The sequence below is a fragment of the Rattus norvegicus genome, chromosome 20 (genome assembly GCF_021556685.1).
Source record: "Rattus norvegicus strain SHRSP/BbbUtx chromosome 20, alternate assembly SHRSP_T2T, whole genome shotgun sequence".
Taxonomy (NCBI): domain Eukaryota; kingdom Metazoa; phylum Chordata; class Mammalia; order Rodentia; family Muridae; genus Rattus; species Rattus norvegicus.
The window spans coordinates 20873807-20886054 of NC_141553.1; the positions used below are offsets into that span (position 1 = coordinate 20873807).

Below are 12248 nucleotides of genomic sequence, written 5' to 3' on the forward strand. Positions count from 1 at the left end.
GGAATCGATAATGGAGCTGCACGAAGCAGTGGGAGCCTTTCCAGAATGGTTAAGAATCCCTCACAGGTCCACAAATAGAAATTTAGTAGGAGTGAAATCACACAACATGTTCAATTCAACGATTATTACGTTTTATGAATATGCTGACAACTAAACTATCAAAAGTACGTGTGCTTCAGTTCAGCCTGATTTTCTGTTGATCAAACCACTGAAAACCATACACAACTTAAGGGAGGGAATTTTTCCCACATGGCCCCTGGTGTGTGCATCCCATGACTGTTCCCAGAGAGACGTGAACAAATGCCTGTTTACACCAGAGGATGAAGAGATAGACCAAAGAAATAGTTCTCCCCAAGTCTAGCTTAGTGAAATATTTGCTTATTAGAATTTCTTGTGGGAGCATGGGTGACTCCCACAAAAAGACAGTTGAGTCCCCACCCCACCCCCACCACCAGCCTGGGTGACAACTGTGAAAGCCACATCCTTCAAGCTCCCTGACAGAGTGACGGGAAGCTTTCTCAGTGACTCTCTCCTCTGACTTTTTACTGCTCATCCAACCTTGGAATGGGGCTCGGAATCTAGTTATGTTCTGGACTTCTTGAGCCCATGGTTTCAGGATCTCCTCGGCCTTGAATGATTTCTTGTCAACCTGAGTCTTACAAAACTCTCCCTCTAAGAGAGAATGCTGCAGCTGGGAGGAAATAGTCACTTGTGTGTAAAACTTACCTTGTCAGTAAATTTACATTTCTTCAGACACTCTCAATTTAGTCTAAATGATACCTGTTTAACCTGTGCTCTGGAAATACTGCTCCCAAAATCTCTTCTCCACATGGCCGTGAGGACTACTTTTATCTGCTTAGACAATCTAAACAAGATCCCCCCACTAACACACACACAGTGCTATCTGCTTATGTAATCTAATTAAGTATGTATAATACACTATATACACAATTATAAGTGCAAGTATTTATCCTTTATTCCTTGAGTGTTCCTTTTCCCTTAGAAACACATCTATCCCACTGTAAAAAAAAAAAACCAGCCCCACTCCCACTTTATACCCAACAATGCATGACACTGGCCAAACAGCTGGATGCCAACATCTAGAAGCCTGAGTCAGGCAGAAGCCCAATGGGAGAGATAGAAAATACCTTCCCACAGCTGAACTGTCCCTTAGTTCTCAGGCGAGGCCCCCATTTGCTCCCTGGAGAAGCTGAAGTGGACAGAGAGGCAGGGAGGAGATGGTCCTTCAGGAAGTGTCCCCTTGAATATCTTCCCCCAGGTACACATCTGGTCCTGGTCCAGGCCCTGCCTCTTTGCTGCATCACTGACTGATAATCCTAGATGCCATTTCTGTGACATCCTCTCAGAAGACATGGAGCAACCCCATCCCTATATGCAACAAGGATGCAGAGACTGAAAGATTATGACATTTCAGAGTGGAAACGTCTTACCCTATGATCCGTGTCTAGTACGAGGTGGCCAAGATGGGCAAAATGAGATTTTTCTTTTAGTTCATTTAGAGCAGCAGTTCTCAACCTTTGGGTCAGGACCCCTTTAGCGAACCCACTGTCTCAAAAACATTTACAATTAAAGCCGTAGCAAAGTTATAGTTACGAAGTAACAACGAAAATAACTCTATGGGGAACAGAATTAAAGGGTCACGGCATTGGAAGGTTGAAAAACACCGATTTAAAGAATAGATAGCAAGCTAGCCCCCAAATATGGTATTTAATCGCTTGTACCAATATAAAGGATGGGGGATTTGGATTTATTTTGCTTTAGTGAGTTATCAGAGCTCACTGATCTCTCTGGGTTTTTCTGGCCCACAGATCAAGGCAATGTCAAGAGCTAAGCTAGGCCTGTGAATGTTGATGGCTGTACCCAGTATTCACTTCTGTAGAGGAGAGGGGAAACGTGACTGGGCCCACACAGCCATGACTCCTTAATGGACTGTGTTCCTAAGGAGCACCACTGCTAATGTAACCCTGAGAGGCCCAGCTGCCTGAGGACTTCTCCATCGATTACAAATGAATTGAAACGTTGATCCATTGCGGCATCCGGAAGACGCCGTTATTACGCATGCTCTGTTGCTAGGTTTTCACAACTGTTAATTTCTCGGTTATATTAAAATCAGTTTGCTTAAATAGCAGAAGGGCACCAGAGTGAAGGAGAAACCCACTAAGACATTTTTTTTGTTGTTCTTGGGCATTTTGCTGTATTATGAGTCCATTAATTTTCCCTACCAGCAGGAAGAGAATTAGAAAAATTCAAATAGTATCACAAACAGGATATTAGACGTCAGCTCTTCAGTAACATTTTTAACTTTTAACAGTACATTGCCAAGCTCTGAACTTACTAGAAATATTTATTTGCGAACTCGTGACTTTGGGTTCTTCACAGTTTGTAGTCACTGACAACCTAGCTTTCTGGTGAGAAGAAAAGGAAATGACCCACCTTAATGTACGGCAGCCTTTAATGCGTAACCACACAGCCCACAAGCAGGTCAGACACCTCAAAAACAAATTTCAGACCTAGCCAGGCCACTTTTTCCCTGGTGTTCTTAGAGACTGATTTACTCTTGAAACATTTTGGCAGTGGGATACATTTTGGATATAAAAACATACCACACCAGGACTGAGTCAGGCCTAGAGCAAAGTGTAGCCAATGCTGTGACGTTGGTCACTGCCTAGGAGGGTTCTAGGTTTCAAACTAGGAAGCACACTAGATCAGTGGTTCTCAACCTTCCCAACACGGTGACCGTGTAATACACTTCCTCATGTTGTGGTGACCTCAATAATAAGATTATTTTATTGCTACTTCATAACTGTAATTTTGCTACTATTTGTAATACAATATCTGATATTGGAGATATCTGATATGTGACCTCCCCACACCAGGGATGGCCACCCACAGAGAATGGCTGCCGTGGATGCTTCTCTACCCTAGAAACACATCCCGGGTCACCCTCCCCCACATCACAGATGGATCTCTGACACTTTCTAATGGCTATGTTGTCCTGTTGGTGTCTTTAAAGCAAACCTCGAGTCTCCCAGGATTCCCAAGCAACTTCCGTTTGCCATGAAAAGAAAGATTTTGAGCCGTTGTTGACTCTGTCCAGCTTGGCCCAAGCCCTTTCCCTTTGCCTCAGATACTTTCCCTTCTCTCCCGCTGCCAAGGTATGCGAGCTGCATTTGTGTTTCATGTTTCAGCTTATTCCAGCACTACAGGCTCTACGAGTTTCTGTTCTACTCGGCCAGGGAAGAAATTGTCATCGGGACGGAGGTGAGTGAAGGTGGGGAGATTCTGCCTAGTGTACCTGAATCCGGAACTCCTCAGCACAAATCCGGGCCATGCTGTGGCAGCGTTAATAACAACCAAACACTAACGAAACAAGAATACTCAGACCAGGTGAGATTCTGATTAAGAAAATAAGCCAACTTTCCATGTCGGGAGAACGGTTAGGTGCGTATTTGACTAGCTACGAATTGTTGGACAAGTGCTCAAATAAGGGTTCTCATGTCTCCACCCAAATAAAGTCAGGACACTCTGAAGTGGACCAGCCCAGCTCGCTCGCTCTCTGTCTCTCTCTGTCTCTCTCTGTCCTCTGTCTCTGTCTCTCTGTCTCTGTCTCTGTCTCTCTGTCTCTCTCTGTCTCTCTCTGTCTCTGTGTGTGTGTGTGTGTGTGTGTGTGTGTGTTTCTATTTGTGTTCTTTTCCTCTGCTGCTTTTTAAGACCTACTTTAAACCTCACTTCTTCCCTGGAGCAAGCCTGATTCACGGTATTGTGTTTCTAACAAAGAATTTGGGCTCATTCACTCCACACAGCCTTTAAGGGTTGTTCTTTTTTCTCCCCCCCCCCCCCTTAATTTCCACTGACCTTCTCTTATAAAATTTTGGCTCCCATTACACAAACATCCATCATCCTGGGAATTTCTTGGGTGTCTCCTGTGGGTTCATTCAGTCGAGCAACTCAACAGGAATGGTCCCCCGAGGAGAAGGTCATGTGCTGCTTTTCTCTAACATGTGACAGACAGCTTGTAGAACCATCCAGGACGCAGTCCTCCTGAAATTAGCCCTAAATCATCATTTGGGTGACAAACAGAAGAAGGGATGTTTTACGGTAAACAGTCGGTGGCCAGCCCGGAAAGCGTCCTCAGATAAGTCATGCAAGCGCAGGTACTGGGGACGAACCCCGAGTGGATCCATCTGAGGGAGATACAGATCGTATCGAAAGTGCTCCTGACAGTGCTCCACCTCCTTAAACAGCTCTGCTGCCTCCCAGAAGGAAAAGTGACAGGCACAGACATTGTTGTTAGCTGTGGAGAGGGACCCCACCCTTACCCGCCTTTCCCACATTAAGCACCAGGCAGAATGAACCTAACCCTGTACCAGCTACTTAGGGAGCCTTGGGTTGTGACGTTAGCAGAAGGGGATGTTCAGATACATGATAGAGCACGTCAGAGTGTCTCTCCTGTGTGACTCTGCACTGCAAGGCCAAGGTCTGACAACCTCTGCGAGCATGGAAACGTCACGCAGACGAAGTGGACAGAGACCATCTTGGTTATTGTCCGTTGTGTTTTCCCCAAGCTGGCCAGAGTGACAGAGTGTGCTTAACGGAAGGACATTGGGTCTTCCAGATCTGACGAGTCATAGAACTTAAAGGACCCTCAAAAGCAGTCATGCACTTTGTGGTATCGTGGAAGCCTCTGATGACTTCTGGTGCAAATGCCTTGTCGTTAATGAATGGAGAAGGCAGAGGCTTGTGCTGGTCCCAGAGCTCTGGGCTCAAATGAGAGACCCCGACCATCATGGACGTGTTTCAAATTCAGCAAGCCAAACCATTACGATAAACCTGAGTTTCTTAACTGTTGGTAGAGGATTAGAATAAAATACACAGGCCTCCATTCACGGATATGTCCAGATCATAAATGAAAAATTCTAAATGACATACGATGTTCCCATTTTCCATCTGCTAATTAGGTAGTAGGCCCAAGCACTGCCGATTGGTGGCTGCTGAACTAAAGAGAAATAACAAACTATTGCTGGCTCCTTGACACTCTCAGGAATCTATCTGCCGGCTCTCCCCGCTGGATCTTTGAACTGGTCAGAAGTTCTGCCTGTTCCCCCACTAATCGCTCGTTTGCTGGGAATAGGGGAAGTTCCGATGAGTGTCAGGGGTGTCACCAGAACACAGTGAGCTGTCCTGGCTGTCTGAGGGTTGTGTTGGATCTCTGATATGGACTCTTAAAGCACTACAACACAGGAAATAAAACCATGAAAAGGAGAGACCTATGGGTAGAAATGACTGGCCTCCAAGTGCTCTCCAGACGTTTTGTTTGGAGCATATGCTAGGGCACGAGTAAGTGTGTCCCTCAAAGGTCCATGTTGGTGCCAATCCCCAGTGCCATACTGTGGAGCTGACGGGACCCTGGACAGGGCAGTGCTTGTCATTAGAGGAGAATCCTAGAAGGAATTTCGAAACCTAATGTCTCACCGACATCTTGATGGAGGACAAGAACTCTTCCTCCCAGCTACCCTTACCACAATGTCGCTGTCTACCATTCAGGTCTCACCTTAGCTATGCCCAAGAGAGCAACCTGCCATTAAGTCTCTAGAACTACGAAACAAATTAACTACTCTTCTCATAAAGTTAGTCTGCTCTGAGTATTTTGTTCTAGTAATGAAAAAACAAAACCAAAACAAACAGACCAATTTCCCTTCCTTCAAACAACCAGGGAAACAGCCCAAGCACAAGCCCAGCTTAGCTGAGAGACCACCGGCTATTTGAACACTGGCTACCTGTGCATTTGGTAGTGACTTCGTGCTAATCTGTGTACCTTGTAAAAACCATTATCAGTGTTTAAAGGTTGGAGAATTTGACTAAGTGAGGGAACCTGAGAGGGGGCAGAATTATTCTGTGTTGCTCAGGTGGGCTCAGAAATGATGATTAATTACCTCAGCAAAGAAAGGGGAAGGTGAGAGATCGAGGGGAGAGATTTGAAAGAGGCCCAAGCTCAGTCAACTGTCCTGGCGCCTGTTGTGGGAAGGTACTGTGATTTATTTCTCAACATCGATTAAGCATTGTGTGTTGTCATCATCATGAAATCTAGGTAGAAACTTAAAGGATGTGTAGAATTCTAGCACATGGCATATATGAGCATTTAGAAAAACAGCATTTAGTATAAACTAGGGTAACCGTCTATATGCTAGATTTCCACCTTATACAAAATTTTAAACCCAGTTCAACTCAGTAAAGGTCTCTTTACCAGTGGCAGACACATACAGTGTCAGCAGACTGTAATACACCTTGCCCTAACCTTTCCCCCAAGAACTAGGAAAACAGGGCAAGATTTAAATAAAAAAAATTAAGTATTTGAGATCTCAGCTATCAGCTTAAAACCTTTATGAATCTGGGGCTGGAGAGATGGCTCGGCAGTCAAGAGTGCATTATTTCTGTCCAGGACATTAGTTTGGGTCCACAGCACCCACATCAGGTGGCTCACAAGCCTCTGTTACTTCAGCTCCAGCTCTGTTACTCTGGCGCCCTCTTCTGGTCACTACAGGCACCTGCACTCATCTCACAGGTGCACACCCACACACATACACATACTTAACAACAATAAATATATCTTTAAAAAGAAAAAGTATTAATCTCAAAGGTAAGCCTGACAGTTGGGTGATGCTTTCAATCTAAGTGTCTTTAAAAGAAAAAAAAGGAGGCAAAGACACTTAGAAAATAAGAACCAGGTCTCTAATAAATAGGAAAACGGTGAGAAAAAGAGTATAGGTGACCCCAAGAATTGTGTGTGCCGCACCCCAAAGGATCACGCTTGGGGAAATCAGTCCTTGTATGAACCAAATTCAAGTTAAAGATTCTCTCTGGAGTATTTTAATAAACAATATATAATTCTAACCTTCTCTAAACCAAAATTGCACTGCACTGCCACCGACGGCAACCATTTTCCCATAACCAGAAATTGGCACACATTAAAGTCACCCACCACAGAAAATACAAAGAGACTGCAGGAGGCCCGTGTGATCGAGTAGCCAGGTGCAAATCACTATCCTAAAGGAAACGACGTTCTTCAAAAACTTCAGGATATTGAATTTTGGCAGAGAACCTACCTTCAAGACAGGGTGGTTTACTGACCTAGATCTCATCGATTAGGTTAGGCTGGGTGACCAGCAAGCCTTGGCGTCCCGCATATCCACCTCTGGCATTGGTGGTAGGTGTCGCCCTGTCGAGCTTTTGATGTGCTTGTTCTGAGGCTAAAGCTCAGGTCTCCTGGAACAGGGTGTAAATGGAGACAGGCTGGGAAGTCGAAAGGCATTTTGCCCTGTCTATTCTAGATTGATGCTGGCAACGTGAATGCCTTCATGAACGACTTGCACAAGAGGACAAGAACTCCAGCCGACTTGGCAGAAGGAATGTTTTGTAAATCAAGGGCAGGTGTGTACTTACACTCACTCACCTCTGACATCCTGACAGATAGACAGCCAGACCAAGGGACATCCCCTGGCGTTTTCCAAGAGAAAGGCTAAACTGGTGCATTCTCGAACCCATGGATTTAAATGCTTTACAACTGTTCTGTTGTGTTTACCTTGTAACTACAGCACTGGGTTTAGCTGACGAGTCACTCAAGGAGCCGGCATATTCCACTGTCACATACCAACCCCGCTCCCTCCATGAAGACAAAATTGTCTTCACGAACCGTGAGCTGTGCGTCTCGTCTTAAAATCTTTATTCAGTTGAAGTTCAGCAGAGCAACAACACTACAGACCTTGACTCACACATACACTCGAAGGTCGTCATGTGTGTGCGCATACATCTGTGCGTGCACGTGTGAGCATGCTTAAACACGTCCATAATTTGAGAGATGAGAATTTTCATAAGATCCAGTCCATTTCAATACTTCTCCCAACTTTTAAACAGAGATGGGAAGGTCGGAGCAGGCAGGCTCACTACTCTGCGGGAAACGCTCTGCTACCCAGATGCCCCTCGTTCCACTGTGCAGCCATTGGCAGAGACCTGGCTTTTACAAGCAGAGCTGTGCCTGGATATGACTATTATACATGTGAGAGATGTATGGAGATATTTAAAGAGAATCATAAATATACCTAAGTGCCTACCTTGCCTGAAGTTATATTTTGGTAGACTTTCAAATCCCAAAATAATATCACTTCAGGTCAGCAAATACAGGAAATCAGAACTCCTCCACCTCAGCGGATGTCAATGAGATATAATTTCATGTTTCAAGTCCATGCTCTCAGGCAAACACAAAAATAAAGAAAACATTTTCCCCCTCTGATTTCAAAAGCCACCCAGATTATGGGTGTTAATGGCATTGAGGTTCGAGAAGGAAAATTCCAAGACAGAAATGTAAAATTTCTTTTATTCATTTAATATATGTAGTCAGAGAAACAATGCAGGAAACTTCCGTGACATCCACTGCAGCCACTGTCTTATGGATAAGAGAGCAGTGCAAGCAGCATTCAAGTCTCAATAGATTTGGAAAAGGAAGAGGTAATAGAAAAGCAGCTATCAATATCTTCCCCCTCCCCCTTGAGTCTACCCTTAAAATGAACCTATTAAAATCACAAGACCAACTCCAACTCCAGGGGAATCCACCGCCCCCTTGTGGCCACCTCTAGCACCTACACTCACATACATATACCTACACCCAGACATAAATATATCCACAGTTAAAAATAAATCTTTAAAAATAATACCCAAACTTACACAGACGATTTTCTTTGTCCCAAAAGAGGTTTCTGCCTTGAATTAGCCCATTAGGAAGCATCTGAAAAGCATTATCACTCAGCACGTAATTTGTTGTTTGACCCAGTGGAATGGGGTTGCGGGGAGGGACTGAGAAAAATCCATCAGAAACTGTTGTGTTGAAATAACTTTATCTGCCCTGCCTGGCACGCGTGACAAAGTGACTGGAGAATCTGTCACTTAAAGAAAGTGGTCGATGCTTCAGCCTACAATTCATCAAACCTCACTCTCGCCCTTTTTCCCTCCAAGCTCTGAGAAAACAATCACCCTCCCTTAAATATCAATCTTCTCCAGAGAAATTTGGGCAAATTTGTCTCTAGCCAAACAATTGATAAATGGCAGGTGCATAATTTAAAGATGGTTTCCATAGCACCTCACCGGGTACCTCAGCTCCTGAGCCTGCTGTTCAAGTGTCTCTGCCCTCCCGGATGACTGTAGCCCCCATCTCAGAGGCTCTGCAGCCTGGGCATTGGATGAACCAGGCTACAGTTTGGGTAATCACACCCCGCCCTCCCCTCTGCCTGGATGAAGAAGGTCTCAGTTGCTGGGCCACATTTCTTGGCCAATCCGAAGCGATTATTCCACCGCTGTGCAGCTTTAAGGCCGTTTTTACTGAAGGAAGGAGGAAGAGAGGGAGGGAGCGAGGAAAGTCCAGGGAGAGAATTGTTAACGCTGCTAGGTCTCTGCCCTCAGCACCACTCCTTTGATGGAGATCGGCAACCCTGCACTCTGCCTCAGAAGCTCACTTCTAAGGCTCCAGCTCTCCACCATGGAACTCAGTACAGACCTGCCCCTCCCACTTCTCTCGGTCTGTGCCATGTGGGCCTACCTACATTCCGCCAGCGCTCCAAATTTTACCAAGTTAAGTGGTGAAGAATAGCGAAAGCAGAGTTTTATTTTCTTGGTTTGAAAAAGACCACATTTTCGAAATAGGATTTTGTTTGTCCGGTGAGAAACCTATGTCAGTCTTTAAATCTAAATGTTCATTTCCCCAAATCCTTTACCAAGGGCTCAGAAGCTTCCCTTAAAAGAAAATGTGTCTCTGCCGTTCATGTTTAATCATGAAATTTTTCTTTTCTGTGGAGCACCTTTTGAAATGCCAAGATCCCACATGTCTTTGCGGACATGAGAATTTTAACTTGTATCTGGTGGTAGGCGGTTACTCTAGGCAAATGTAACAACCAAACTCCTGAAGCAAAATCTTCGATATAAAGAAGTTACAGAAAGGAAGTAACTCTGTTGCTGTCACCTGGAATTCCATGTTGCAAATTAATCCGAAAGACTTGCTCCGAAGAAAATGTCAAAAGCTTGTTTATGAGACTGTAGAGGTAGCCCTGCTCTCAAGAGTGCACGCTGTCCTTTCAGAGGACCTGAGTTCTGTTCACAGCATCCCTGCCAAGCAGCTCCAGGGTATCTGGGGTCCTCTGACCTCCGCAGGTACCTGCTTGCATGCATATGCTCAAACTCTAATACAGACACAGGCACATACATATAATTTTAAAAAGATAATTTTAAAAAAAGCATATCTGTACAAGAAGATACTTAAATAGCCAAAGATTTTCAACATTTTCAGTTGCCAAGGAAATACAAATTAAAAGCCCCACGTGGGGGGTTGGGGATTTAGCTCAGTGGTAGAGCGCTTGCCTAGCAAGCGCAAGGCCCTGGGTTCGGTCCTCAGCTCCAGAAAAAAAAAAAAAAAAGAAGAAGAAGAAAAAAAAAAAAAAAGCCCCACGTTGTGGGCGTGGTGTTACAAGCAAGCAGGATGGTCACAATTTGAGGGCCAGCCGGATACTTGTGAGTTCATAGTGAGCCAGGGCGATAGAGAGATCCAATCTCAAATCTCCAACCCTGAGAAAGAAAGAAATGTCCATCAAAACATCTGCATCCTGAAAAGTTTAATCTGTCGCACCCTCTCTTGTGAGAGCGAGGTAAAAACCACTCCCAGGCAGGCTCAGCAGGAACAGAAATGGGCTAGCAGTTCACTGACAACAGGGCAGTTTTGAAACATGGCTGCCTTTCATCCAGGTCTATATTTCCCCAAGTTTATCTCAAGCTCATAGTAACACAAGGGGCAGAAATAAGAGCGTGTTCGTGTGCATTTGCCTGTAATATTGAAGAAGGTAACATAGACTATGACATACTTAAACACCCTTTATCAGAAGGACTTCGAGTGTGTGTGTGTGTGTGTGTGTGTGTGTGTGTGTGTGTGTGTGTGTACATGTGTGTACTCAAGGGCTTGGAAGGGTCTCTGCATGGGTATGTGCACCTGTGAGCAGGGGCCAGTGGAGGCCAGAAGAGGGTATTGGAGGCCCTGAATCTGGAGTTATAGGCAGTTATAAGCTGTCTGTCATGGATGCCAAAAAACACACAGGGGTCCTCAGGAAGGGCAGCAATTGCTCTGCCATCCTGAGCCATCTCTCCAATACTTGGAATGAAAGGCAGGCAGGCAGGCAGGCAGGCAGGCAGGCAGGAGCAGAGGAAGGAAAGAAGGAAAACATTTTTGTTTTATTTGGTGTGCATATAAACAAGAATGTGTGTGGCTGCGTGATCGTAGAGGTCAGTAGATAAATTGCCAGAGCCAAAGCGTTCCAGGATTAGAACTTGGGTCCTCAAGCTTGGCAGCAGGCATCTTACCTTCTGAACCCTTTCACCGGCCACCTGCCGTATTTTAGCATGTGCATCCTAGGCTGACCTGGAACTCACTCTGTAGCTGTGGGTTACCTTGAACTCCCATTCTTCCTGTCTCCACCCCCTAAATGGTACCCGCGAAGAACTCTGTGGTGATTAAGAAGTGTCTGGGGAGTGAGGTCATCACCTGGAACGATATCACGTCATGTTAGTTATCGAATAAGACATGAGTCGCGCCTATTGAAACTGCAGTTCCAGGTTCACCTCACATCTCTGTATGTCACAGTAATTCCTGCTGGTGGGACAAGACTCTCCAGCTGTCAGGAAGCTGGTTGGCACCATGTTTACCAATTCTTTCTTAGTGAACTCGGACTCGACAGAACTCTTGGCCACCTTTGTCTTTGCCTAAGCCACACAGACCTCTCTTTCTGCATTACTGTTTGCTGGTCCGCTCTATGGTGTCCTCACCTCATGGACTCTCTTCACACGAGCCTAAGTCATTAAGGTCTGCCAAAGACTCTCCTACTTAGAAAGATCGCGCCCCACTGAAAGGGCTCAGCCTTTCCTTTAAGCCCAGTTTTCGCTGATCCAGTGACCCTGGGTTCAACCACAGCCTCTCTCTTCATTATCAGTTCCCACCATAGCATCTCCTTTATGGTCCTCCAGACTCTTCTACTTGTGGGGACGTCTGGTGAAGATAACCAAGTATCCCTAATGGCTGTGCTAAGCGGGTCATCAGGGACTGACTTCTCCCACACTTTCTCAGGCTATACTGCCTTTGCCTCAAAGGGGAAGGAAGATGGGAAGTTATATGGCTTGGCTTTATTGCCTTCACAATGTGA

General features: G+C 45.2%; 1 protein-coding gene and 1 long non-coding RNA gene across 16 annotated transcripts in view; one reads left to right on the forward strand and one right to left on the reverse strand.

The window, feature by feature from the left end:
- The window catches only part of Cabcoco1 (ciliary associated calcium binding coiled-coil 1), a 109210-nt gene that overhangs the window by 27291 nt on the left and 69671 nt on the right, over positions 1-12248 (forward strand). For 7 of the 13 annotated variants that reach the window (XM_087597752.1, XM_087597754.1, XM_087597755.1 and 4 more), the window contains exons 5-6: positions 3210-3282; positions 7350-7449. In XM_087597752.1, the coding sequence (XP_087453878.1) occupies positions 3210-3282; positions 7350-7449 (173 nt within the window). Of the gene's footprint in view, positions 1-3209; positions 3409-7349; positions 7450-7613; positions 9677-12248 lie in introns of those variants that run through there. The other 6 variants (XM_087597750.1, XM_087597753.1, XM_087597748.1 and 3 more) reach the window with 3 other exon arrangements.
- The window catches only part of LOC147998603 (uncharacterized), a 97149-nt gene that overhangs the window by 14289 nt on the left and 70612 nt on the right, over positions 1-12248 (reverse strand). Inside the window, exons 1-2 of one of the 3 annotated variants that reach the window (XR_015645788.1) lie at positions 7125-7242; positions 3877-4074 (exon numbers count right to left, since the gene is read on the reverse strand). The exons of the other annotated variants lie outside the window; for them this stretch is intronic. This is a non-coding gene — a long non-coding RNA (uncharacterized LOC147998603). Of the gene's footprint in view, positions 1-3876; positions 4075-7124; positions 7243-12248 lie in introns of those variants that run through there. 3 annotated transcript variants of the gene reach the window in all.